The sequence below is a fragment of the Lagopus muta genome, chromosome 7, assembly GCF_023343835.1.
Source record: "Lagopus muta isolate bLagMut1 chromosome 7, bLagMut1 primary, whole genome shotgun sequence".
Lineage (NCBI taxonomy): Eukaryota > Metazoa > Chordata > Aves > Galliformes > Phasianidae > Lagopus > Lagopus muta.
Window position 1 is genome coordinate 42099172 of NC_064439.1, and position 27342 is coordinate 42126513.

A 27342-nucleotide genomic window follows, 5' to 3' on the forward strand; every position below is an offset into this window, starting at 1 on the left:
TGCTTCACCATATTGCCTTTAATCACTGAAACTACAAGGGTCAGGCCGCTGCTGCTGGCCTCCATTTTGTATAAACACCCAATGGCACCGAACAGAGCTATGCTGCAGGAGGCTGTGCTTAGTGATGCCAGCAGGACACTCTATCCCAATGTCATGCTTTCAAGAAGCCATAACATACAAAATGAGCACAAGTACCACTGGCCGGGCTCCGATTTGCTTTCAGGGTGCATGGCCATGCTGCATGTGTTTCCTTCACATCCTTCCTTCTCCGTGCATCCCTCCGCTTGGTGGTACTTTCAAAGAATCCCCAGGTATGCTGTGCCTGGAACAAAACTGCTCAAACTCTGCTCCAGCACAGATGTGCTCCAGCATGTGCACTGGGGGACGTGGTTAATGGGCACGGGGAGGAGGGGTTACTGCTTGGACTAGATGATCGCAGTGGTCTTTTCCAACTTTAACCACTGTGATTCCAGGATTTGTTTCCTGTTCACATGGACACTGCATCTGAAGTCTGATGCAGGCAGAGCCTGCCTAAAGGATGGAAGGAGTTTGGCATTCCCTTTAAGCAAAGATCTGGTTTTACTGTCGCTGAAATAAAGAGGCAAAAATTCCAGGGAAATACAGAAGGGCTAAACATGAAAAAAGGACCTGTAACGTTTCAAGGCCAGGAGCTTGTGGAAGGGACAGGTGGAGGTCCCCAAAGACCCAGTGCTAAAACCCAAGGACATGAAATGTTTGCCCGGTGCTAATAATCAGAACAGGGAACACTTTCTTCTCCTGAGGGACAGAGACCGCTCATACTAACCTGCTTCACCTCTACCCTAGCACTGCACTGCTGATGAGACTCCACTGCTTCTCTCTGTGACGGCGACAAGGGCCCAGGGGAACGGCATGGAGCTGTGTCAGGGGAGAGGCAGCTGGGGGTGAGGGACAGAGGATGGTGGGCATGGAGCAGCCTGCCCAGGGCAGTGGGCACGGCCCTGAGTGCTGGAGTTCAGGCAGCCTTTGGACAATGCTCTCAAACACTGGGTTTGGATTTTGGGTGGTCCCGTGTGAGCCAAGGGTTGGATTCAATACGCTTTGTGGGTCCCTTCCAATTCGGGATATTCTGTGATTCCAAACAACAGAAATTTAACAGCATGATCTAAACAAAAACCTATTAAACACTGGCTCCTGAAAACAAGTTTCAGGGAAATCATCTGAATAACTATTGGGCTACCCCTTACCAGGACAACAGGACTTCCAAGCATCCCTTCCCCTAAAACAAGTCTGAAGTGCAAGCTATAGTAGGAATTAAAAGCTAGACTAGCACATTTCTTAATAAATAAAGACAACATCCATGTGAATAGCAAACCCCAGTGTGAAGAAGCCAGGTGATAGGCAGAATTTAACATACGTCTTTTGTAGAAGAAGCTGCAAACTGGAACTGTTCCAAATGGCCCAGTTATGCCCTGACCTTATTTTCTTGCCAAAACGACCATAGAAGGCCCAGCGGAATCTCTTGAAGTCAAATGTGGAAAGGACTTCTCCTGGCCCAGCACTTCACCGTGCTGACAAACGGGACATGGCATTGGCTGCGACTCCCCCACACTGGGCAGGAGGCAGGGATAACACAGAGCTCCAACCAATTCAAATCCTCACACATAAAAGCAGAACGAGTTAAGGCGCACAGGTGAGCAAAAGCAGTGCAGTGTATGCTTTAGCTTCAGAACCATGAACTCAGAGACTCAGTTTTCAACAGCTTCACATTGTCATTTCCAGCACTTAGTAAATACATGAAAAGTGAGCATTCACACTTAATAATTTACATGGGACCTCAAACCTGAAAGTAGGACAGCCTGCATTCTCCCGGTCCAGAGGAGCAGAGGGAGGCTGTCAGAAGTAACCAGACACTGTGAAAGCAGAAGCTAAACTTTCCACTGCTTTGCATGAGGCTGCTGTGAGATAGCTCACTGCAAACTGCTGGCTGGGGCTTTCTGCAAAGGAAAATCTTTTATTTCTCTAATTCTCCTTTCTTTCTGCTTATCGTAGGGGGATGGGAAAGGCTGTAAGAGTGAAACAGAATCTTAAACCACTGTAGAGAAAGAAAAAAATCAGTCCTGCTATTGTTTTCAGATCTTCCCAAAATGAAGGTCAGAAAATACGTGTTAAGAACATGCTCCCAAACCAAAGAGCTAGCCAAAGCATCAGCTGTGCAGCAGCTGGCCTCAGAGACAGCACCATCCAAGCATTTGGAGGCCCAGTTGAAGGCTGTAGGGAGCTCATGTATTTCAGATTAATTCTACCTCTTCTAACATCACAGGTAAGGCTTGTTCTGCATACTGCAATGGGACATATCCACCACGGGCTTTCGGTCATCACTGAAGGGCCGTAAGTCCCCTGGAAGAATGGAGCCACAGAGCCCAGCTGCCCCCAGCTGGCATCCCAAGAATCATCCCTAAGGGCAGAGATGCTCCCAGCCGGGTGGGACAGAAGGCCAGCCTCAGGCAAGTCCACACCAAGATCTTCCAGCTCCTCAACCTAGAGGAGATAAACTGAAGCAGACGTGTAGGAGGTGCTAGCAGGCTACCAGTCTCCATATTAAAGCAGATGCTCGTACTTCTGTTTAATCCTTTGCACAGTACCTTGCACCACTCCAAATGGAGAAGCACAGTATTTATCAGCACTGGCAGACACAACAGCAAAAGGGCTGCTGAGATGCCTGGGAGGAAAAGGCAAGCTGCTGATTGCTGGGGAGAAAAGTCCCATGATGGCAGGGGTAAAGGACAACCCTGCGTCCAGGCCTGAGGTCCATGAGCCAGAGTGGAGAGAAGGTGAGGCAACCTGCAGCCAGGGCTTCACAGGACAGAGCCCTCTGTCCTGCAGTGGTGGTTGAAAAAAGAGGTTTTACCCCTGACAGTTAAAAAGGCAAGTCAGCTGTGCTTCCCTGAAGGACTACTTTGAACACTAGAGGTACAGCTCCAGCTGAGTACTGAAGGTGCTCCGATGACACGGTGTGAATGTCTAGCTACATTTGTGCTATAGGAAAAGATGTATGGTTGAACCACAGCCAGTTCTCAGCAAGAGCTCATTTCTAGAGTCTCAGTGCCACTGTCAGCCTTTGCTTTTTCAACAGAATAGAAAAAAAGAGCCAAACTCCCAGTCCCTCACTCAGATAAGCTGACATTATTCGTGTGAGCAAATCTGTTTATACCAGTGGCTGGACTGATGCGAGTACAGGTTGTAGAGCTGGACTTTAAATCCCACTATAACAAAGCCTTTAGAATGATCTTGAGCTTGTTCCCAGAGCTCTAAATAAGCACCACTATAAAATGGCTTTGTGCTGGGTAAACACTGAGGAGTGGCCAGGCTGGGGCTGAGCTGTGGGGACAAACCATGAAAACATCAGGCAAATATCTGTACGTGGAGAACTTCTTTTCCAAAGTGAGCTCTGTAAGCAAGAACAGGGATGGATTTCCCTCACATCCATACTACCAGCATCCCAATTTTTCCAAACATGATCCTCTATTCGCACTGTGACAAAGCAGACGGTCCCTGTATATTGCTGTGACATTCTACAGCAGCTCGTATCCAGTCATCACAGTAGCTTAGCCCAGCTTGTTCCAGTTTCTTGTTCTGTTCAAAATGGGATATTGTCTCCCACTGACAGCCAACACGCCTGGGCTGTGCTTGGAGAGTTGGTGCTTTTACAGCCACACTTGATATACCAGAGTTCAGGGCATGCACTGGGAGGTCTTAGCACACTATTTTGCAAAGACTTCTTTATTTTCTAAAGTATTACTAAGAGAGTGTGTCTAAAACCTCGTATTAATAATATGATGTCCTCTGGAGAATGTGATGAAATGTTCTTGTCAGGAATCACTCAGTAGACTGATGGAGCATTCCCAGCAGGCAGGCAAGCCAGCCTCCCACTTTTCAACTGTGCATGGCATGATCTGAGTTCATTGGCTTGATAGCAAGTTGTGCTTTCACTCAATAATCCTCTAAAATGAGCCCAAAGGAATCTCCAAGAAGCAGAAAAAGGCACGTAAGAGTAAACCAATCAGTTCAGATAACATGCCACATTCCTGATCGAGTAGACAGAGTTTGGTACAGCTGGAACTCAAATGCATACAGACTCTGTGACTCCAGCAATACTCTCTCATATCCTTTCACAGGAAAATTGCCAACTGGAGAAAAACTTGCACAGAAAATCAACGGTGGGTAGGCAGGGGGTGATCACACAACAAATGGTCTGCCAGGGCTCCCAGCTGTCAGCCACGTCAGCTAGTAGTGACGCTGGTACACAGCTGCTGGGGTTGTGCCATTCTCTATGTGTTTCAGATGACAGGAGTGACAAAGCAAATGGTCATCCAGAGGGTAACAGCGATGCCCATCTTCGTCATTCAGTTCCATCCCACAGTCCTGCAGAGAGAGGTCATGCAAATTTAATTAGACTATGTGTTTATCTCCCAGTGTCAACTGGGGTCTGGCTTGCAGGAGAATGTTGTGACAAGGACAGGAGCTCCTCGCCAGCAGCTCCCTCCTAATAAGTTCAGTATTTGTTAAGAGCAGGAAAACATCTGACATAGGCATTCTGAAGGGCAGCCTTGTGTACATAGGTCTTAACTAGTTTGACTACATAAGCTTTATCTCATGGTGAGTTGCATCCCTACATGTTTTAAACATACTCATGTTTCCTTACACTCTCAGGTAGGATTCACCACTTTGCATTAAATTAATTGCAGTTGTACTGGTGTGAAACTCACCTGCAGAGTCAGTCTTCCTTTCCACTGCACTATGAGCACAATGATAGAAGACATGTACATATGTTAATTCACATTACATACGTATGAAGGCTCTCTGGGAAGTCCTGCATGAATATTTAAGAGCTCACCTCTCTTGAGATTTTTGTGGCAGCCATAAAAGCCCTCCTTACCACTGACTGCCCATTCACTTCATTCATAAGTGAAGATAACTTACACCAGACAGGATCACTCATCACCTTAGCATTTCTGAACAGTCTGGCCTGGAAACCAGATACACTAATGTGATCTGGAGCTCAGGGCTTTCAAACAGCAGCAAGAGAACCTTACTGATTCACTACATTTCCTTCATTAACAAATAAACTGGATAGCAAGTGAACTGACATTTGGACCTCTGTCAGCCACTGATATTAAAAGATTTCAGAGTGCAAGGTCTGAATTGCTTATACACTGCCACTGGAAACAGGAAGATTTTTAAAATAACAGTTATTACCACTTTTAAGCACCCTCTACTCCCCTAGAAAGCTGCTGCCCTACCTCACAGTGATAACACTCCACGTGGTAATCCTTGTCCATAGACACAACCCGAATGGTCTCATCAGACCCCTGTAAGCAAATGAGAAGAAATTACAGAGGATTACGGAAGGATTAGACACATGCACTCTGCAGATTGCTTCCTGTAACAATATCAGTGTTGAACAAATGCATTTTGGCCATTGGTTGGAAATCACAAATAAATCCTGCCACCTACAGTTATTTTTACACTAAAGCTTTATCACTGGTGATATCTTCTAAAGCATAACATCAGAAACATAGAATTTTCTCTGCTTACAGGTCACATCTATCCTAAAACATGCCCTGATGATTGGATAGCTTCAATATATCACATTTCTCAGCACTTTAAACTGGCTTTGGCAAAGACCCATCTCTTCCAAATAAGACAATGAGTTTGTCCCAGAGGGCGAGCACGAGCACCACCCCATCTTCTGAAGTGAAGGAATGGTAGCTGTGCACAATGCTAACAGCAGTATATAGTGCAGAAGGTAATAAAGTAGCCTGCCCCGAGGGGAATAAGCTGTGTTATCAAAGGAAAGGGCACATCTCAAGGACAGTGTATGAGCTTCATTTAAAAGGCAGCACTGCAGTGGAAGCAACTGTCTCTCCATGTCCACAGGGACACTCATCTTCACATGGGGTCAAGAAGGGAAGAGGGCAAGACCTGAGACATAATGCCTTCTCCCCAGAGGGGATAAATAATAAAAGGCTCTCACCTCAGACGGCAGAATGGGAAGCCCACATGCTGCACACTTTGGAGCTAGAACTCTGCAAGAACAAGAAATTGAAGGCAAGTTATACATCAACATAAAAAGACAGTCCTGTCTGTTGTTGGTGATAAAACACTAACGCTGTAAATAACTTATCCACAGGAAAGCTTAACATCTCAAGATCACAAATTCAATTAGGATTGATTATATGTAATGCTTGGCACATGCTGCTCAGTCAGGTAAAAAAAGATTTTACATTTAGTGCCAGTAAAAAAAAAAACAAATAAAACAAAAGCACTGTAAAATTCCTGGCTATTATTAAGAAATTTGGAAGAGAGAATGAGGAGAAAGCGAGCAGAAGTGGCTTCAGAAAAGCATATAATAAGAATGAGTTGCCTTGTACCACAGCAGGAAATTTCAGAGAAAACACTAAGGGACTGCTAGATTCCTCAAGGCCTTGTACAGTAAGTAAATGAAGTTGCAAGGAAATACGAATCATTTCAGAACAACAGTGACGCACGAAGCACAATATAAAACAATTCCAGGGACTGCTTGAGCAATACTTATTACCTGTCTGCTCACAAAACAGGAGCATGTTAGCTAAGCAGGCACTCAAAATGTATGCTGCTCTAATCCCGTAACTACTAGCTAAGAGCAGAGCTCTTCTGTTTCACTGTCAAAATGACAAGTGACTTTTCAAGTGGATTCATTAGCCATTTAATTTAAAGCTGATAAAGTTCCCTTTGGATGTTCAGTGTTGATTTCTAAAAACATTCTTTGAAACTCAGCTTTGCAGTTACTCCAAAGCAGCTCGTGTTGACTCCTCACAGTCTTCCTTCAGAGCAGACTAATGTCTCACATCACAGAATGCTTCACAAGCACTCTTTCTCACCTACCTCAGAGACCATTAAACACTCTCTGCTTTGCAGAAGGTGCAGCTTAAGCCTGGGAGTTAAGTGACTTTCTCAGTTACACAGGAAGCCAATAGCAGGGCAACAGGAGAGTCTAGGGTCTAACCCCACTCTCAAACTCCTGGCTTCTAATCCTCTATTTGTTTCACTGATCAGTAGTCCCTAAGTAGCTGAAAAGCTAAATTAGAGGCTTGTTGATCATGTCTCCTCTGATGTTATTTTGTCCTTACTTGTGGTAATCTCGGACACAGTAGATTTTGTTTTCAGTGTCTACAGTGAATGGCACACCATCCAGACACTCGTTGCAGACCACACATCGGAAGCAGCCTGGATGATACGATTTCCCCAGAGCCTGCAGGATCTGCAACAGACCAAGAGACAAGAAAGAAACATGTGAGCAGTCAATACAGGTGAAATAACACACTCATAGCTTTGCATCAGACACTGCTGCACGTTCATCAGCAGTGCTGTGCTGTTTTTTTTTTACCTCTTCTAAAAAATGAGTTAACAGGAAAAGAAAGGGCAGCTGGAACCAGTACGGATTGCCTAGAACTGAATTGTTAGCATGGATAAGAAAGCAATTCATGGAGTCTCTGTGAAGAAAGTTAGCATTACTGGATAAAAGTGACAAGATTTAAAGGGAAGAAAATCATTTCTGAAGCCAACAGGTGGAGAATCCTTAGTATAATCACAAGTTAAGATGTACAAGGCCAAAAAGGAAACACATCTCTATGTTCTTTGTGAGAGGCTGGGATGATTGCTATTGCTAGGTTTTGTATCACCTTAGATTTAGACCTTTGTACTCACTGCTGTGGCCTTCTAATTAACACAGACTACAAAAACCATGCTGAACTCAAACCGCTACATAAAACAGCTTTTCCAATTTTAATGCTTTTGAGTGTAAGCAGGCAAGCAAAGATAATTAACAACAGGTATCAGAAAGGCTTGGGAGGAGTGCCATGATCACCCTGAAGGTCTTCATTTCTTTGCTGCAGCTTTAGTTTTACACCATCAGCTCATGCATTTGTCTCCCTCCCCATCACCCACAGCCAAACGCTGCCAGGTGCAGCTGAAGGCCAGCTGATGCCTTGAGATGTCACCTACTTGCTGCACGTCCTGAATGGGTGGCAACCTGCTGCAGGCTGATGGGAGTGCACATCTATTCAGTGGGTTTCAAGGATCTGGACAGATTGGAACTGAAGCTTGGTTCACTCGCCCTGGCTCCCCAGAAAGTCAGTCCAGAGCCTTCCATCACATATATGAAGCTGTGACAAGGCAGCAGCTTCATCCTCAAGGTACATGAAACTCACTATACATGGCATACAGAATTGACTGTCAGACAGACAGGCTCAGCAGAGCACGGCTGATGCCCCACTGCAAGGGAGCACTGCAGAGCCTCTCCTTTCTGCACAGGGTTATGAAAATAAACCTGTGCACCTGAAGGCATCATTTTCAATTTGCACTGAAAACAGGGAGAGCAAAGTCCTTACATCACATGCAGCAGGATGCCAGCTTCGCTTCCCTGCAAAAGCCAACAAAGGCTTAGCAGATTTTCTTTCTGCTGCCCACCTCTCACTAGGCAGACCAGCAAAGGACAACACACAGTACCAGTTATCAAAATGTTTTGCTGTTGCTACATTCTTCTAAAGAGCTGTGGGATTTTTTACCTAAGGCAATAATCACTTACCATGTCCATTATCAAATGACCACAAATGAAACACCTGTCAGCTGACTGCTGGAAACCAGAGTACTGCAAGGACAAAAAAGAAGTGGCTTAACATTTCACAAGGCTAGTAGAGCATAAGCAACAGAACACTGTAGGGCATTATTTGCTTGGCCTTTTCCTGTGCTCCTTACACAAACTAAACTTTCCACTATTGTTTTTGTTCTCAGTATATGAAGCTGTGGAGGGAATATTCTATTAAGACACCAGATTTGCAGTGTTCAGAAGGAATACATGGTCCTGTAACCTTCAAGTCCTAAGTTTATTTTAGGATATAAGCAAATACCATAAATGCAGATCCAAATAAGTCACTTACTTGTAAGACTTAATTCTTTATTTGACCACGGGAATCTACAAACCAGGAGCTTAACTGTACTTATCACATGCTCCTATCACAACATCTGTCAAATTCTACTTTGAGTTACACCTTTCTAGGTCTATTAAAGCTAAATATAAGGAACCGACTGTCATCCCCCAACAAACAACTCACGCACTACACATTATCTGTCTAAGGTTTCAGACTTTCTGAATGGCAAACTGGAAAAACTGAATACTTTAGATGCATTTAACCAATGGTTCCATTTTCTGCCTGTGCAGAATATACTGGTGAGAGAAAAGAAGATCAATTTACTTCTCTCTGATAGAAATCACCACACTCCTCCAGTAAGTAGGCAAATATGACTTTTTCAAATCTCAATGATGGTTTAATCTACAAGGTCCTGGGGGTGAGGTGAGGGGCTATGGTTTTTTGTATTCTCTGTAATATCGCTGCAGTGATGCTTATCTCTACCAGCCTTGGGCCATGGAATTGGTTCACACTTAAATACATTCACACAAAGCCACTGAGGCTAATAGAAAGATATATGTTAGGATGCCAAGCAAAAGTAGTTCATTGGGAAAGGAAATTCCCTCATTCATTCTTCTGCAGCCATTCATCTTGCTCCTATCCCCTAGGAATGGTAACAAAGACACACTCTGAAGATGCCATCCCAAGAAGCTCCAGCTCTGCTATAGGTTCTGCACTGTGACACCATGGCCTTCCACTCAGCTACTTGCAGTACCACATGTGGGCAGCCACCATGTCTCAGAGCTGGCCAATTTGCTCAGTCTGGTCTGTCAGTGAGCAGGGGAGAATGGCCAGGCTGTGCAGGAGCTGTGCAAAACACAGGCAGAGCCACCAAGGAGAAAGGCTGTGCATCTCCTGCGGAGGCTGAGACATGGTGGGGGCACAAGGGTCAGCTGTGTGCTTACCAGGAAATCTTCCTCACAGAACACCTTTCCATTGACGAAATAAAAGGCTTTTCCTCTCAGCTTCCGACCTAAGGAAAAAAAAAAACACAAGCAGAAGGAAAAGGTCAATAGAGAGCAAGGAGAAAAAGTGAGCAAAAATTGGGTGCTGAGAAGTGATAACTGAGAAGTGACCCACAGCAAGGACATCAGAACACAGAAGTCCCACAGCTGGAGCACAGCCTCCACCTCCAGAATGTCCTAACAGAAACAAGATGACAGTTTTCCAAGAAGAGACTCTATGCATGGGAAATGTGTATATATATATATATACATTTATATTTACCACAATTTTTGTGTTTATGCTTTGCATCTGCATTCTGTTTTCAGTTCTACAAAGTACAGCTACAACTACAGTACAGTAAAACGGCTCCCACTGCTACTCCTAAATGGAGGCCTTGGCTGGCTTGGTTTGCAGATGTGGAAGACATAAGGTCTGGACTCACCCTCTTGGTGCTTTAGGACCATGTGGCAGCCTTCGAGCAATAATCATGCCGGCTGCTGAACATTAAGAAAAGGGAGAAGCCAAGCAGAGTTTCTTCACTAAACTAAAGCCTTTGCCATCCGCTGTCTACACCAGAGGGCACTCTCTGGCCAGGAAACACCTCATAAAGTTACATGGGAAACCGAGGTTCCAAAGCTGCTCCAACTTTGGCAGAGCTCAGAAATGTTTAGCTTCAATCTTAAATTATGTGATAGCGTGGGGCTCCGGTGATCTTCCCAAGTGCCTTCCCCTTCGTATGCAACATCTCTCCTTAAAGACAAGTGGGCAGTGGTGAGGGAAAACATGCATGGAGCTGCAGGATGAGGGTACTTCTTTGGGCAGCAGCCCTAAGCGGTGTGTGAGCAGTTGTATGGGGCTGCTGAATCACGGCCTGAACCTCTGATTGATCACCTGAGGCGAGCACTGCGTCAGCCAGAGGAGCACAGGTGAAGGCGAGGAAGGGCTGGAGCCTGGCTGCACCTCTCCTGGACCCATTTAAGAGCTGACTGCCAGGAGGGAAGGATCTCTTCTGGAGATTCATTCCACTGGAGTTTCCTACACGAGCCCAGGATAGGGTGAGTGTCCTTTTCTGCTCTAGTATAATAATCACATAAGCCAAGCTCTCAAATATACTATATCACCTGTATGTTCATTGACTGTCCAGCAGTACTCATCCAGCAGAGCAGCTGAAGCCTGGATTGCTGCTGCTGTGCCATTCCTCTGTGGTGACAAAAGAAGCATTTACAGGGCTTTCTGCACCCAGTGTATTTTTAACCTGGTGACATTCAAAGGTCCAGACTGACGGCGACAGGCCTTTGGAGAAGCCACTGCAGCCAGCGCTGCACAGTCCTCTGTTCAACACAAACCCTTGATGCACCTAGGAACACCAGGGCATGATTCTTCTTTATCAGAAGCAATTGCTCTAATACATGTCCTAAATTGCCAGCTCCTGACTGCATTTCACTTTCACTTCCTCCTGAACTTAGCTAATGTCTCATTGAAAGAAATCAGATAGTTATAGTTCTTCAGCATTTCAACCCTCTCATCCACACCCCCAACAGGAAGCCTGAGCTGCATGCTTTTATGTTCTGCTCCCTCCTGGACTGACCTACCTAGCAGCAGAGCCTCCAGCATGGCCTCAAGGTCACTTCAGCACCAATTTCGGAACACTGCAAGCTTAGTCACCAGTGCTTTCATGTAAACAAACACACTTAACTTAGCAGCTGACCACAGGATACCACAGGGCTGCACTGCCAGGATGTCAGTGCTTTTGTCCATCTTCTGAAGATGCACAGAGAGAGCTTTACCAGGGACTTGCAGTGACTAAGGGGGTATGCTGGGCAATCCTTCATTTGCTTGCTAGGGAGCTGGTTCTCTTTTGAAGTTGCTTTTCTATTGTTAGTTAGAACAATGGGGGTCCCAAACCTATGTTTGAAAATGAGATTGCTCTCAATGCGTGTAATGATGCATGGCTGTGTTTGGTCTCCAGGGCTCTGCATAGCTAGAGAGGCAGCAAGGACTTCACTTCTCCCTTATCTGAGCATGGAGGAAGTCCTCTGGCGTTTGCACAGCAGGTAGGCAAGTCTCACTGCAGGCTGGCAACTGCTACTGCATCCATTCCATGCTGCCAGCCATGAGCCTCTATCACTATAAACCAGTCTTGGAGTGCTGCAGATGTAAGATTTGGACATTACCAATGGCAGGTGAATAGGATTTCAGTTTCCAGATCTTGCAGGTGACAAGTGATGTCCCCCAGGGGGGCCTTAGGACCAGAACTCTTTAGCATCTTTATCAGTGACACAGACAATGGGATCAAGTGCACCCTCTGCAAGTTTGCAGATGACACTAAGCTGAGTGGTGTAGCTGATACAGTAGAAGGAAGGGATGCCATCTAAAGGGACACCATCCAAAGGGACATCAAAAGATGTCCCTCAAAAGATGGGCTCATATGGACTTAATGAGGTTCTGCAAGGCCAAATGCACTTAGGTCAAATGAATCCCAGATATCTATACAGACTGGGAGAAGAACTCACTGAGAACAGCCCTATGAGAAGGACTTGGGAGTCCTGGCAGATGAAAACCTTAACACGAGCCAGCAGTATGCATTTATGGCCCAGGCCAACAGTACCCTGGGCTGTGTCAAAAGAGGGGTGGCCGGCAGGATGAGGGAGGGGACTGTCTCTCTCCTCTCTGCCCTTGCGAGGCTCCACCTGGATGGAGTACTGCATCCAGGTTTGGGCCGCCAGGACAAGAAAACTGTGGAGCTTTTGGAGGGGGTCCAGAGGAGGACCACAAAAGATGACCAGAGGACTGGAGAACCTCTCCTACGAAAACAGGATGAGGCAGCTGGGCTTGTTCAATCTGGAGAAGAGAAGGCTGAGGGCAGACCTCATTATGGTCTTCCAATATTTAAATGGAGCTTATAACAGAAGGGAAATCAGCTTTTTGCATAGGGAGATAGTGATGGAACAAGGGGGGATGCATTTAAACTAAAAGAGAGGAGATTTATATCAGATGTCAAAGGAAAGTTTTTCTCTGAGAGGCTGGTAAAGTGCTGGACTAGTTGGCCCAAAGAAGCTGTGGATGCTCCATCCCTGGAAGTGTTTAAGGTCAGGTTGGATGGAGCCCTGAGCAATCTGATCCAGTGCCTGATTTAGTGGTTGGCAACCCTACCTGCAACAGAGGGACTGGATGGTTTCTGAGGTCCCTTCCCATCCTAGCCATTCTATGATACCATGATTCGGAGCACAGAAGACCCACCAGGGCCCAGCCAGTACATGTGTTTGTGGTGCTTTCTTTGGATGCTGACTTTGACACCACACCGTACGGCTCCTGCTGTGTGCCCCACACTAAGCAGAGCATCAGAGCTCTCCTTCATTCCTGGTATCTGTCCCACTTCTACTGGCTACCACCAAAGCTGCATGTGGCAGTGAATGTGACACAATGTTTGCTCTGAGACTGGGGCTGCACGAAAGGGTCACTTAGAGGCCAGCACATAGCCTAGTTCAGCTGTGACCAACAGGCAGGTAACCCAGTTCAGATCAAAGTCTTTGTGAACCTGTGGGCAAAAGGGCAGGAAAAACTGTGCCAAGAGAGCAGCCCCATTACCGGTCTGTCTCTCTTGGCTGCATCAGCTGGACTGTAAAACTGCAAAACACTCTCTGCACCCTCACAACATTTCAAGCAGTGAAAACAAACTCAGAGGAAAAACAAAATACCCAAGAGCTGAAAGCCAAAAGCACGCTTTGGAGGATGTAGCAAAAGGTCGACTGCCCATACGAGCAAAGCAACCACAGGCAAAGGCAGAAATGGCTCTTCAAGGGGAAACACTGCAAAACCACAGCGGGCCATGTAACAGAGCAGCACCTCTTCTTTGCTAATGGCAAACCATTATGAGAAGACATTTGAATGCTTCTATTTTAAGGGAACCCCAGCGTTACTCTCTGAGACCTCCAGCACTGGCTTTTGACCCCATGCTCAGTCAGCCTCTGCTCCAGAGACAGCTGCTGTGCCCCCCACAATGCACATGCACTGGGAGCAAGCAGTGCTTTCCTCCCAGCCCTGCACCAAAGGACTGCCTCCAAAGTGCTCAAGCATACACAGGAAAAAGGAGGGCAGCTTCCACCTCCCCAAGGAATGCCCTCTGTGAGATGTGGAGGTGATTGTCCCTCTGTACTCAGCTCTGGTGAGGCTGCATCTCTAGTGCTGTGCTCAGTTTTGGGCCCTCACTACAAAGAGGACAGCGAGACCCTGGAGTGCAACCAGAGAAGAGCAACAAAGCTGTGAGGGATCTGGAGCACGAGTCTTATGGGAGCGGCTGAGGGAGCTGGGATTGTTCAGTCTGGAGAAGAGGAGGCTCAGGGGAGACCTGATTGCTCTCTACCGCTGCCTGAAAAGAGGTGTGGTGAGGTGGGGGTCGGCCTCTGCTCCCAGGTAACAATGATAGGGAATGGCCTCCAGTTGCACCAAGGCATGTTCAGGTTGGACATTAGGAAGAATTTCTTCTCAGAGAGAGCAGTGAGGCAGTGGCACAGACTGCCCAGGGAGCAGTGTTGAAGGACCGTGTGGATGTGGCACTGAGGGACGTGGGCAGTGGGCATGGTGGGGTGGGTTGGTGGTTGGTCTAGGTGATCTTAGAGGTCTTTTCCAGCCTTAAAGATTCTGTGACTATGCAGCAAGGTAGGAAGCACTCAGGGAGAAGCCGAAGCTGTGACTGGACAAGGTTTTGAGGTGGGAATTTCATGTCCTCCCCTACGTACTACTCTTGTTCCCAGCACCACAAGCAGTCACAGCAGCAACCTCTCCAGAGTGGCAGAATTAAATGCACCGCTTCACTGTCTGACCACAGAAGTAGCCTTGCATCGAAGCTAGACAAGAGAACAATTTTTCTAAGTACAGAAGGCCACAGTGCAACCTGAGACAGCACCTAGCAAGTTACCCACAGATACTGCTTAAAACGTTGAGGAACCTCCTATAATCCTAGAATCGTAGCAACCCAGGTGGAAAGGGACCTCCAAAAGAACATCAGGTCCAAGCTTCCAGAGGCAAGGGGAACCTGGAGATGATCATCTAGCACTCTGTCCCACCACACCTAAACCCTTATGGCACAGCACAACCAACATTATGCTTTTTGTTAACAGGCAGCGTTTTTAAGATATCTGCTGGGGACCTCAGGGCCGTGCTGAGCCCTCACAGCAGCACTGCCCTAGGATCTGGCCAGAGGTGGAACACATAGCACTGCCTTGCCATGGTAGCTGCTCTAGATTTTCTCCTGCACAGCAACTGTGGCTGCCACACTGCAGGGGTTTCTCACTAGCGAGCTGAGAGCTCAAAGACAGAAAGTCAATAAGAACAAAGCAGCACTGAGACTGGAGCGGAAACAAGCGCTGATGCTGCTCTGTCTCCCAGCAGCCTGTACAGCCTGGCACGTCTGAATCTCTTCTGAGATTACTCCTGCTAAAAAAATGCATCATTTCCTGCACGGCCTATCACGTGATAATTTTATTAAAGGGATGCTGAGGGAGGATTCCTGGCAACACCTAACACTCCCTGCTTTGAAGGCCCGCACACTTCTCTCGCGTGCCGATCGGTGCAGTGGTTTTGTGTTTGGAGCCTGCACGAGCCAGATACAAGCAGCAAGTCTTGCCCATGCTGGAGCAGCTTTTGCATCTAAAGACAAGCACACACACACTGAGGGGAACTCACTTCCCAGGGCTGTCAGTCTGCCTGCCCAGGATTAAGCTGCACTTGCTTGCAGCAGTATTTACAGGTGCCAAAGAACACCTTGGCCTTGCTGTTCCAGGAGCTGTACACCAGCACAGGGCACGCTCACACAACATAATGAGCCCAAAGACACCACGAGCTGCACATCTCCACGTAGCTGAGCTTAATAATCACTGCTGCACAACTAATTAGCCCAAGCAGAGGATGATGCTTGCGGTTAAACTGATGCAATACCTTACTACCTTGTTCAGTAAATGACCCTTGATGCCTCTACACACAAGTACATTGTGAAATGTAGTGAGAGGCAGCCAGCTGGTGTTATTTCAAACTCTGCTGCTGGAATAGCAACCTGTTACCCTTACACAGACATCAGTAGAGATCTGAGCTTAAATAGAAGTCATGCAGGCATGCCAAAGGTCAAACCCTGCAATCTGGCAATGTGCAGATCTCCACCTCTCTGCAACAAGGGGACAAAACCTGGTTTTGCTGTAGGTTCTCCTGCTGCAGTTGAATGTCAAACCCTTGTTCAGACCACCTTGCAATCAGTTCTTTCTTTCTGACTTCCGTGCTCGCCTACTGATTTCCTTCATAGTCATCTCTGACACTTCCCTTGCACTTTTTTAGCTTTCAGATTTCCTCTGAGGACCCAACGGCATGAGCACAAGAACCACGTGCTCCCAAGTGCATGGGAAGCAGAATTGGAGCTGTTGGATCAGAGCCTACCTGAGTCCTAGAAAGAAGTTCTAAAGCAACATAAGGTAAATAACATTTATAAGGGCTCCTTCCTAGCTAAATAATAAATACCAACACCTGGAAATACCTGTGTTCTTCAGTGTTCTGAGTGAGTGATTACACAGAATCTTGAAAGGTTAATGTGTAACAAACCAACTGATAAGTCAAAACGTTTGTCCGACCAACTGAAAGAAAAGCAAGATGCAAGCAGATGCCTCAAACCTGCAGCAAACAGCTGTCTGACTTCTGAGGATGTTTTTTGAATCGACTTTCACAGCCTTCATGTAAGGCAGATATTATGCAGTACCAGAGCAGCAGAGAGACCACATTTTTTTCCCCTCTCCCCCTCCACAGAAAGCTGCCCTGTTTGTGTGCCTGCCTTGTAACAAACAAGAAGATAAACAAGACTCTGATGCCAAAGTAATCATTCTAAATCTGTTGTTTTGACCTCTAAGCCAAATTTTCTGCATTACATGCCTGTGGCTCAGATAATACAGTCCATTTTTTTCCTGACAACTGAACCCTGTAGCATATGCATTACTCTGCTCTACTGATTGCTCTCTTCTACTATTTATCTCTGAACATACACATAGCAGGAAATACAGGGTGTAGGAAATTCGGCACCAGGAGGCATTGGTGCACCCACCCCTTCAGAGCCACTCAGCTTTGTGTGTCTGGGAAACCGAGGCACCATCTGGACACAAACCCAACTACGAACAAAATTAGAAATCCTTGCTAAACTGAAAACAGCAAGAAGGCAGATATAAATATCTGGAGGACAGTATGCTTTACCTTAATAGGTAATTTGGTGTATTTTATTTATTGGAGGGGAGATGTTCAGTGTTTCACCAGAGCACAGATTTTAGGATTGAAATCACTTCTCAAAGGCAGCCTGCACTGGATGCTGTCCAAGACGAACTCCACTTGACCCTCAGCACACAGCCTAACTACTTACTTTTCAGATAGAAAGCAGAGTTACCACATGTGCTGCTCAGGACGTGCTTTGCAGCCAGGCAGGCGACACTGTCCAGACAAATGTATATTTTTCTGGCAGTTAGAAAAACCTCATCACATTTACCACAGCAGCTTCATGGTGCAGAGCACTGAAGGCACTTTACCCATGATGGAAACCATTTCAATTTGTGCAGGGGGGGGGATTCCTCACAGCGGGCTTGTTTTACAACTACAGGGCAGGCTGGCATGCCAACCCAGCCTTCAGCAGAGCAGCTGCAGTCCAATTCAGCCTGGCTGTACCTTCACCAACACAGCAGGCCTGGAGGCAAGGCCTGCTGGCAGGAGGGGACATGCAAACATGCTCGTGGCTCCCCAGCACCTTGGGGGAGGCTCTGGGACATGGAGCTCAGGTAGGGGCAGGGCAGGAGCACCCTGGTTTGTACGCATGTAAGTTTCAGTAAAGCTGCAGCATCCTAGTCACTGGGAACGCTGCTCTGAGATGTCACTGCAGGCAGAAAAAGGCCAGCATTAAAACTGAGGCACAGCAACAGCATTCACTGGTAGCAACATGCAGCCTGCTCCCTTCTGACATGGCAGATGGGAGAGAGACACTTTAGCAGGGCGCACTGTGACAGGACGAGGGGAAATGGTTTCAAACTAAAAGAGGGGGGATTTAGACTGGACATGAGGAAGCAATTTTTTACAATAAAGGTGACTCAAGGTCAGATTGGACAGGGCTCTGAGCACCAGATGTAGCTGTAGGTGTCCCTGTTCATTGCAGGTGAGCTGGACTAGATGACCTCGAGGGGTTCTTTCCAACTCAGATGATCATGTGGCTAGGAAGGACTCAGGAGATGCTAGCAGGCTGACCCAACACGGAGCGCACAACAGCACGACAGGGAGCGCAGAGGCCGGAAAGAAGGGAGCAGTGCTCTCAGAAACGTGCAGCATTTGAAGTACATTTCCTCTTCTCTTTTACCAACAAATCGCCTGGGAGCAGGGAGGGAAGGGGAGAAGTCATTTCCTTGATCTGCACGGTATGGCCTTTTTGTTATTGTGTGGCTGCCAGTGGCTGGAATGGGAAGGGAAGAAGCAAACACATCCCTGAAGTCACAATGCGCAACCTGGAGAGCGGACACTCAGATTTCTGGCAATCTGCAGCTCTCTGGATTGTGGCCATTAGTTACGAAGTGCTTTTTACCACAACATTCACAGGAGAAAAATATTTCTATCCATCCCCTGCAGCAGACAACTGCTGCCTGAAAGCACATGGAAAATGGCAGACCTTGAGCGTGAGTCAAATGGTAGACTTGTTCTCTCACAGGGACACACAATATTTTCTATTCAGAGAAACACTGTTATTACTCCTTCCAAGCTTTTTTGTTGTTTCCCCGCTGGCATCTTCCTATTTGAAAGCCCCAGCACAGCTCCATGGAGATCACAGAATCACAGAATATCCTGAATTGGAAGGGACCCATAAGGACTGTGAAGACCAACTGCTGGCTCCACACAGGACCACCCAAAAATCAGACCACAGATGTTTCAGACCAGAGATGCTTCAGTTATTCCTGGATAAAAAAGAAACGTAGCTCTGCTTTGCTCGTCTCAGCCTCTTTCCATCTTTCTGGCCTTACTTAAAGCACAAACCATTTCATCCTGCACTGGAAAGCTCTGGAGAAGGTTGTCTTTCAGAACAAGAAGCAAACAGCTGTTTTTTCAGCTCTCACTAACACACCTTGTTAGATGTGGAAGAAAGCTACTTCTTAACCAAACATACAGAAAAAGAAGTGACCACTAAAACCTCCACAACCACACATATCTCTGTTGTGCTCAAGACAATAATATCAGTTCTAAAAGAAGGGCGCAAAGCGTTTATTTTTAAAGCACCAGTTGCACAGCTGTAATTTTAGAAATTTAACACAGGCGTAACCTGCTGCTGGGTTATCTGTCACACAAAAGATCTGTGAGGAAGGGCAGCTTGGAGGCTGCTGGGGCACAAATGGAGAAAGGTCCCTGAAGCTGCAGCCAGGGATTCTTTCTGCAGATTTCAAGTCAGCTCATAAGAAAAAAGGGGCAAGCTGCTGCTGCTGAGCCTATAGGGAAACTCATCCTGTGCTAACACCCCTTTTCTTTCCAGTTTTCCTGCTTTCAGCCAGATGACAGCAAAATAGTGCACTGACAGCATAGGTGAGGCAGGGCAGTTGGTGCTGGACAGCTGGGAAATGTGCTGCAGTTCAAGGTTCAGCTACTATTAGAGAGCACACACATCTGTCTATATTTATTCCTGCTTTGCAGCTCCAAATAAAACACGAGGCCTTCCAGTCCTGATGAGTTTACACTTCTAAATACAACACAGGAGAAAAAAAACCACAAAAGCTCATCTTGGAAAACCAAACTGATACATACATGAGCACCAGATGGATTATTATTATTTTTACAACTGCCACATACACAGCTACATTTCTAAAAATACGCTACTAACTGGGGGGAAACATAACAAAACTCAAAACCACCACCTTACAAACACAATTTGAAGTAAGAAGCCCGGTTTCTCAACCCAGCTCCATAGCAAAACTCCTCTTATTTTATTTATTTATTTATTTATTTTAAACATGTGGTTTCTGGCAGCAGGAGATGGCCAGCTAACGGTGAACTCGGTTGCCCACCATGCAGAGGTGAGTACTGACATGCAGAGAGCATCCTGCCAGCAGCTGGCTGCGAGCTGTCTAATGTGGTGGCACAACAGCTGTAAAGTCCTTCTGGACACCAAAAAGCCCTGAGTCCTAGTTAGGGCAATACTTACTGCCACTTTTGAAACAAAGCACTCATATAAATAAGAAAATGTGGCTATAGTTGAGAGACAAAGGAATGAAAACAACCTCCCCACACACCAGAAAGCAGAAAACAAGCACAATTTGAAATATCTTTCCTAAATGCCTAGCAAGAATCTATTCAAAAACAAACAGCGAGCACTGCCACAGAGGCACACAGCTGCAGCAGCCTCCAGCTGGCAGACAAATGGATAACCGCATCCTTCTGTTTTCCTCCTTACACCAGAAAAATATTCACCAGACGAACCCATTACAGGGCTCGAGCAGCTTGAGCAGCAGCACCAGGCAGGGTTACTTACTGCAGGCTCCACAGGTGAAGCAGCCATCGTGGTAGAGGTTGCCCATGGCCTGGCAGGCCTGGTTGGCTCCATACACCCCTTTGCTGCACTTCACACAGGTTCCTAGAAGAGATAGAGGGCAAGAGAGGTCAGGAGCAGGTCTGAGGAGCACACTGGTTCACATGGGGCTGGGTGCTTCAGTTATGAGGGTCACCACACCTGCCCTGCACTGCTCAGCTGAAGACCAGATACCACGTAGGTGACATGGGTGTCATGAATCCTGAGAAATGCTGCCACCGAGGCCATCCAAACTGTGACCTCAGTCCCAGACTCATCTTACAAAGGGATATGGACAGGAAGGAGCCGTGCTGGGGCTCCCAACATATCAGGCCATATGGGCAGGACAGCCTCCTGGAGATCCTTAGTCATGCTGTGGTTAGCAAAGCTCTGCTGCTTTTGGGTATTGCATGCTCCACAGCAATTGGAAAGGTCTTGTCAGAGCTGGGGAGAAAACTACTGGGGAGCAGTGCTGGAAATCACACCCACACTGACAGCCCAGGTTTGGTTTTGCAGTCTCTTCTCACTGTCAGAGCGCTGCCCCAAGGCCTACTATGCCCAGAACCTGAGCCCACACCAACCAAAGCCTCCAGGGAGGCTGCAGAGGATGAGAAGTTGCTCTGTTTTGGTCACATCAGACCTGAGGGGAAAGGCTGGCCTGGCCGCAGGCCCATCCCCACATGGTTGGCACGAGGTTTGTGGAACGTGCTCTCTTCAAACTAAGTAGATTTATCTCCATTATCTATTGAAAGAAACACTTTAAGAAAGCAAATATGATCAGCAATGAAAGATGAGATAAATCACGCAAGCATTACCACAAAAAAAAAAAAAGACAAGATAAGAAAAAGTTGGCTTTTTGCACGCCTGTGTTCTCTTCCAGGCATGTAGGATCAGCTCCAGCCCGACAGTTGTGCAATGCCCCGGCACAGAAGCAAAGGCCAGCTCACACAGCTCCCTTCTGACTGCAGCAACGCAGAGCTGTGAGCGGAAAAACTGCAGGTTTTGCTGTTTAAAACCTTTCCATTATATCCACCAAGCTTTCCAGAGAAGCAACACGCTGGAAGTGCCTGCGTTTTTCCCCTCTCTGTGCCAGGGAGCAGCTGCTGCAGAAAATTATCTGTGTGCTCTGTATATGAGCAGCAATGAGCTCCCTTCCATCCACTCTGTGCCCCGGCCTGTTGAGGTTGTGGAACGCAGGCAGTGGCTGTGTGCAGCCCAAGGACAGATGGCCTGGCCATATCCTGTGGTTGCCCAACATCCACCATCCATACCCACCCCTTGCTGCCCCACACCCCTCTCTCTTATGCTGCCCTTCTTTCACCTTCTGCTTAACCCTCCTATCCACTATTTAGCCCTCCTGGGACATGGAAAATCAAGACAAAGAATGAAAAACCTTGGTTACTTCACCATGCTTACATGAGTGTCAGTTTGAGCAGACAGTCCCCCAGTATCAGGCCCCTAGGCTCATGTGGCATTACAGGGGAGGAACAAGAGTTTTCTCCCACAGCACTGGAGCGGTGAGCCTGGAGCACATGCGCAGCAGCCAGAAATTCACACTCGAGTGCACAGGCAGAAAGGCAGCCGGATCTGGAAAGGGCACGGGATGCAAACTGCTGATTGCAGTCCAATTTCTGCTGGTCGGGCAGCTCAACCCAAGCAACAAAGAAGCCTCTGTTCCCTGTCACATCGGACGCATCACGTGGAAGGTGACGAGCCCCCAGGGTACAGCGTCCCTGTGTCCAGGGAGCCAGAGCTCATCAGTGCCAGCAGCAAGCAGCGTGGCTGCTGGGAAAGGCTACCAGACACCTAACCTATCTGTCTGTCTGTCCAGGATGTCAGTCCCAGCTCCAAAGCTCAACACGTGGACTCGTGCTCCCACAGGACTCAAACACTTTGAATGCATTTCCTCTGAATGCTGCTATGTCACATTTGCTGGGAGGTACACACATACTAACACCTCTGAGATCACCTTTCTGTCTGCTTGGGCACACCACAGCCAACCACAAATGCAGCCTTTGGGCCCCAAGGCAACTTGCTCTTACCTTGCTCCCAGCTTGTGCAGGGAGGAGATGCATGAAGTCACATCTTCAGTGTTCCAGACCCCGCTCTTGAAGACCCACCAGTGCTTCCACCACAACAACCACCACGACTCACGCACACATTTTTCAAAGACTGCCTGCTGAAATAGACTTCCCTACGTCACACCCAATGTGATACTTTCGGTTCCTCTGTCTTTACATCACACCATCTCCAAAACCCAATGCCACCTCCCTGTGGCTCACTGTAACTTCATCATCTCTTCACAAGACCCCACAGTCAGCACTGAGGGGACACGGCCTTCCCACACACTGCATTCCTCAGCAAGCTGCTATTGCCCACCAAGCAACCTCATGTCTCATAGTGCTGGTTTCAAGACCAGTGTGAAACCGAGTGCCTGGAAAACAGGGCAGCCTGGCACCCTCATCACTCAGTAGCATCACTGACTTCATTACTTATAGCAAGAAAGAAAGAACCACAAGGTTGATAAATGTAATTTTTTTGCCCTATCTTTGCATGCAATGTTGAACCCCAACTGCACGCAGTGCTGGTGAAGTACAAAGCGCCATCAAACTCCTCTGAGACATTTCAAGTACCTTGCAGGGATGCGAGAGATTATGTGAACTCCAGTGCAAAATGAATGAGACTCCTTATGACTTTCAGTCCACGCTGCAACAGCATCCTAGCTGGGATATCTACGGATCTCTGTCTGACCTCCTTCCTCTTTCTTTCCTTTTCTTTTTTGCTTTACAAACCCAGCTGAGCTCCCACAAGGAGGGCTGCGGTGTGCTCCCAACACAATGCACAACACCAACTCCACTGTGCACACAGCTTCCAAGCAGAGCTGCTGCACTCGGGATTGATTCCACCCACTTGTACACGCTGGGGCTCCAGGTCCACCCAGGACTTCAGCTGCTCACCAACAGCACTGCATCTGCTGAGGGAATGAAACTTGTGGATGTGTTAAGTGGATGGCTGCTGGATGCTGGGGGGGGCAGCCCAGGGCTTTGCTGCCAAACGAGATGTGTGAGGCCCTGCTAACGTACCTGCAGCACATCAGCTCTGCTGTGAGCAATAAGGAAGGAAGTCAAAACACCTAACAAATATTTATAACCAGAAAATCATTTGTAAGTGTTGTTTAAGAAAACCTCTCGGTAACACTTTGGATAGGCTTTATCAGATGGAGATTTGTGAGCACTGGTCAAAGCACAATACTGCATGCTACAGCTCTAAAGGTATCCTTTCCTGCCCGTGGGTGAAGGAACCCCAGTTATCAGTGATTGCTGTCAGGATCTCTGGCAGTCACAGCAGGTTGGCGGCAATCAGGCACCTCTCCTTGCTGGATGCTCCCCAGAGTGGACTGTGTAGGCTGTCCTGGCTTGCTCCCAGCAGCAGCCCCAGGCTGGGGCTCTATCTGCTCCTGAGGTTCAGTGGGCAGTGATGGAAGGACTGCCTCCCACCCCTCAGGTGACACCCGAGGCTCCCCACATAAACTATGTTAGCACTTGAGAGCATGCCTGGAGAACCTGGATTCTTCCAAAGGCACACACAGCCCACATAGCTCGCATTGCTAAAAAAAAAAAATCAAAACAAAAACAACCTTGGCTTTGTTTGCTTCTTTCTCTTCACTTATTCCTATTCTGAACAGATAAATGTGCTGCATACAGTCAGCGAGTGCTGACAGATGACCAGGCTCCCTGCTGCTCTTCAGCAGGGCATCCTATCCACATTATGCCTCGTCACTGCTTTATCCTGTCCTAGGACAAACCTTACAAACCTTCATCTTCAAATGGTGAAGAAAAAAGCAGCTCCTTTCCTACAGACAGAGTTGCTCATGATGAATACCTGATCCAGGCAGAGATGGACCAGCAGTCCTCCCATGCAGAGCTGAGGCTCCCACCACCCTCTTGCACACCTGCACCCCACCCCTCACCCCCTGGCCCCCTCTCCCTGCTCTCACACACCAGGCGCCATGCAGAGCCTGTTCCAGAGCCCTGCCAAGCGGCCCGGCTGGGAGCCAGGATTACTGCTCCCTCACTGTAAACGTCGTGTGAGACAAAAGTCTCCCGCTTGCTGCTGCCACCTGTTTTATGACAAAAAGGTACAAATAAATCTAGCCTATTACTCCACCTGCCTGCTTTCTCACCTCGTTCCCACGCACATTCTGTAGCAGCTATGATCCCACTGGCTTACTGGCAACCAGCAAAATCATTTTTGCATGCTGTCTCCTATGAGCTTTCTCTCCAAGCCCATGCTCACACAGGGCTCCTCAGAGCAGCACTACAGTGAGGACCCATGAGCTCCTTGGAGCAGCACACTCCCAGCTCAGCACGCAAAGCACCAGAGCGTGCCTGCAGGCTGCAGCAAGCCCCATAACGCAGCAGGACACATCACTTTTCTGCCAGAGGACAGAAACCTATCTGCCTGCCACAAAGCTAAACTTGATCTCAAGCCCTGAGATAAACAATCACAGCAAAGCCCTCTGCAGGCAAGCGTACTGCCTGATGCCAAGAAACACACTTACTATGCAATTTGCAACTAAATGCTCAGCGTGCCTTCACTGCGCCCACCCTGCTGCTCAATCACAGAGCGGCAGGGAGAAAGGAACGCTCACTGCAGCCATGACTTTTTGCTATTCCATGGTACTAAACCAGTTTGGTAGGACACTCCTATTCTCCTCCAATATCCTCGCATGTAAGTGGACTCTCCACCACAAAGCACCAACACAAACCTGTTGGGCTGTCCAAGCTTTTGGTCCACAAGTCAACTACTCCTCCCAAATACATGCAACCCACTCATCATTTGAGAGCCAATGAGGACCAACACCTGGGGCACAGAAAATCTGCTGACTATGGGAAACCCTCCTATCCACAAAGCGTCTCCCTGAGGGATCCCTCAAGTGTGTAGTCAGCTCCTTCAGGGCCACTCCAGCAGCAGCTCCCTCGCAGGTCACACAACCAAGGACCACTGCAGCACAGCCACGTCAGGTACAGCTGAGCACTCATCCTCCTACAGGTCTGGTTGTCCCTATGGCCTCTTGTGAGCCCAACCACATTCCTGCCCTACATGGCACATAGGTGTGATGCCATCCTGCTCCTTGGCAGGCTCCTTTCCATCCAAACATGCTCAGGTAACGTACTTTGAGCACATGGAGAATGGTCAATGTTGTGAAGAGAAAACCCTCCTGAAAGGAAGAAATTCCTGGCCAGCAATGGTGGACCGTCCCAAAGATACTGCTAGATCTGGTGCTCAGCACTGTTCTCCCATGGCTGCTGTGCTATGAAACTTAAGGATTAAGAAGACGGCAACATTGAAATAAGAGTTTCCAGTACCTGTGATGAGAAACTGTTAAATTAAAGAAATTGAAAATGCATAACCCAACAGCAGCAGTATTGACACACACGGTGAAGGCATGAACCTGCCACCACATACAGCAAGGAGCCATCTCACACCTAGGCATGCATCACATCCTGTCGCAGCTGTGCTTACCAAAGTAGTCAGCCTTGGGCCGCGCATCCATCTCCTGCTCCAGGCGCTGAGTGAGTGCTTCCAGCTTCAGCTCAGCTGCAGACGGCCCCTGCTCTGGCTGTTGGAGGGTCTGGCAGGGCAACTTCACCTTGGCCACGCCGCAGCCCTCCTGGTGCCCGCCGTCAGGATAGAGGCTGCTCGTGCCCTCCTTGAAAGGCTGCTTTGGCGTATCTGAAGTCAGCGGCCCACGTGCTGCTGCCAGGTGTGAGGCACCCAACTCGGGGCCGCCGTTGGGCCGGTGGTTGTGGCCGTGGGCCACAAAATGACTGGAGAGACTGGGGTGGATGCCAGCTTGCTGGTAGTCCACGCTGGGGCCCCCAGGAGCAGAGCTGGGTGGCAAGGGCCGTGAGCCACCCTGGTACCACAGCTGGCCGCCATCTGTGCTTGGCCCATCCACACCGGCTCTTGGCCCGCAGGGCTCAGTGAGGGCCAAAAAACCTGGGCTTGGCTGTGCCGCAGAGCCTGAGAAGGAGGACCTGTGTTGCGGCGTGGCTGCTGGTGCCCCATCCGAGGGACCCGCAGGGCTGCGCACCTGCGAGAAGGAGGAGGACCTCTGCCCGGCTGGCTTCTGCTCCTGGCCCTGGCTGCCCCGCCGGTCATCACCACCATTCTCCTGAGGGTCTCCGCGGGGCTCTGCTTCCCAGCCTCGCCGCACAGCCTGGGAGCCGGGGGATTGCGGCTCCCCAGGCACAGGGAAGGCTCTGCAGGTGCCCGGCCGCCCGCTGCTAGGGCCCTCAGCTGCCACCTGGGGCAGGGTGCCGGCGGCTGAACCCAGGGGTGGCTTGGCACCGCGAGAAGCGGGCAGGCCGGGCCGGGATGCAGCCAAGCCAGCCCCACCATTGAGGGAAGCGGTGGCCATCAGCATCTCCTGCTGCTGCTGCTGCTGCTGCTGCTGGAGGTGGATCTTGGCCATCTTGGTGGCAAAGACCCGCCGGGTCTCCTCGAACTCCGGGTTGTTGCCGGCCGCTCTGTCCACTCGAAAGAGCCCGTCCTTGGAAGCCTCGTACATGTTGAGGTCCTCGATGAACTTGCTGGCCTCCAGGCCCAGGTCGTCGTACTTGTCCATCCCGCCCCGCTCTCCGGCTGCCTCCACCACCACACGCTGGGGCCCGCCGGGGCCGCGCCGTGCCGGGCGGGCCGTCGGCCCGGCTCAAGTTTCTTTCTCTCCTCTTTCTCGTCCCTCTTCCAGCGGCGCACGGGGCGCGGAGCCGGAGCCCTCGGAGTGCCGCGCTCGGCGGCGGCACAGCCACAGCGCGGCCCCGGCCGCCTCCCGCCGCCGCCAGTCCC

The 27342-nt window shown here is 48.6% G+C and overlaps 1 protein-coding gene across 1 annotated transcript; it reads right to left on the minus strand.

Moving 5' to 3' along the window:
* Window positions 1-27327, minus strand: LIMD1 (LIM domain containing 1). The gene is made up of 8 exons (XM_048951331.1): window positions 26017-27327; window positions 20455-20556; window positions 9896-9963; window positions 8609-8671; window positions 7152-7282; window positions 6017-6068; window positions 5283-5351; window positions 1-4404 (listed from the first exon to the last, which is right to left on the minus strand). Exons 1-8 carry the CDS (start codon window positions 27119-27121, stop codon window positions 4267-4269), a joined length of 1728 nt encoding a protein of 575 aa, XP_048807288.1. The 5' UTR covers window positions 27122-27327; the 3' UTR covers window positions 1-4266.
* Between the last annotated feature and the right edge of the window lie 15 nt (window positions 27328-27342).

Bases quoted from the DNA above. Each gene is read 5' to 3' on its own strand.
- LIMD1 (XM_048951331.1), bottom strand. From the start codon at position 27,121: ATGGACAAGTACGACGACCTGGGCCTGGAGGCCAGCAAGTTCATCGAG. The intron at 20,557-26,016 runs GTAAGCACAGCT...TATCTCTTCTAG, and splicing joins GCCCAAGGCTGACTACTTTG to GAACCTGTGTGAAGTGCAGC. The intron at 9,964-20,454 runs GTAAGTAACCCT...TTTTTTCCTTAG, and splicing joins CTTCACCTGTGGAGCCTGCA to GTCGGAAGCTGAGAGGAAAA.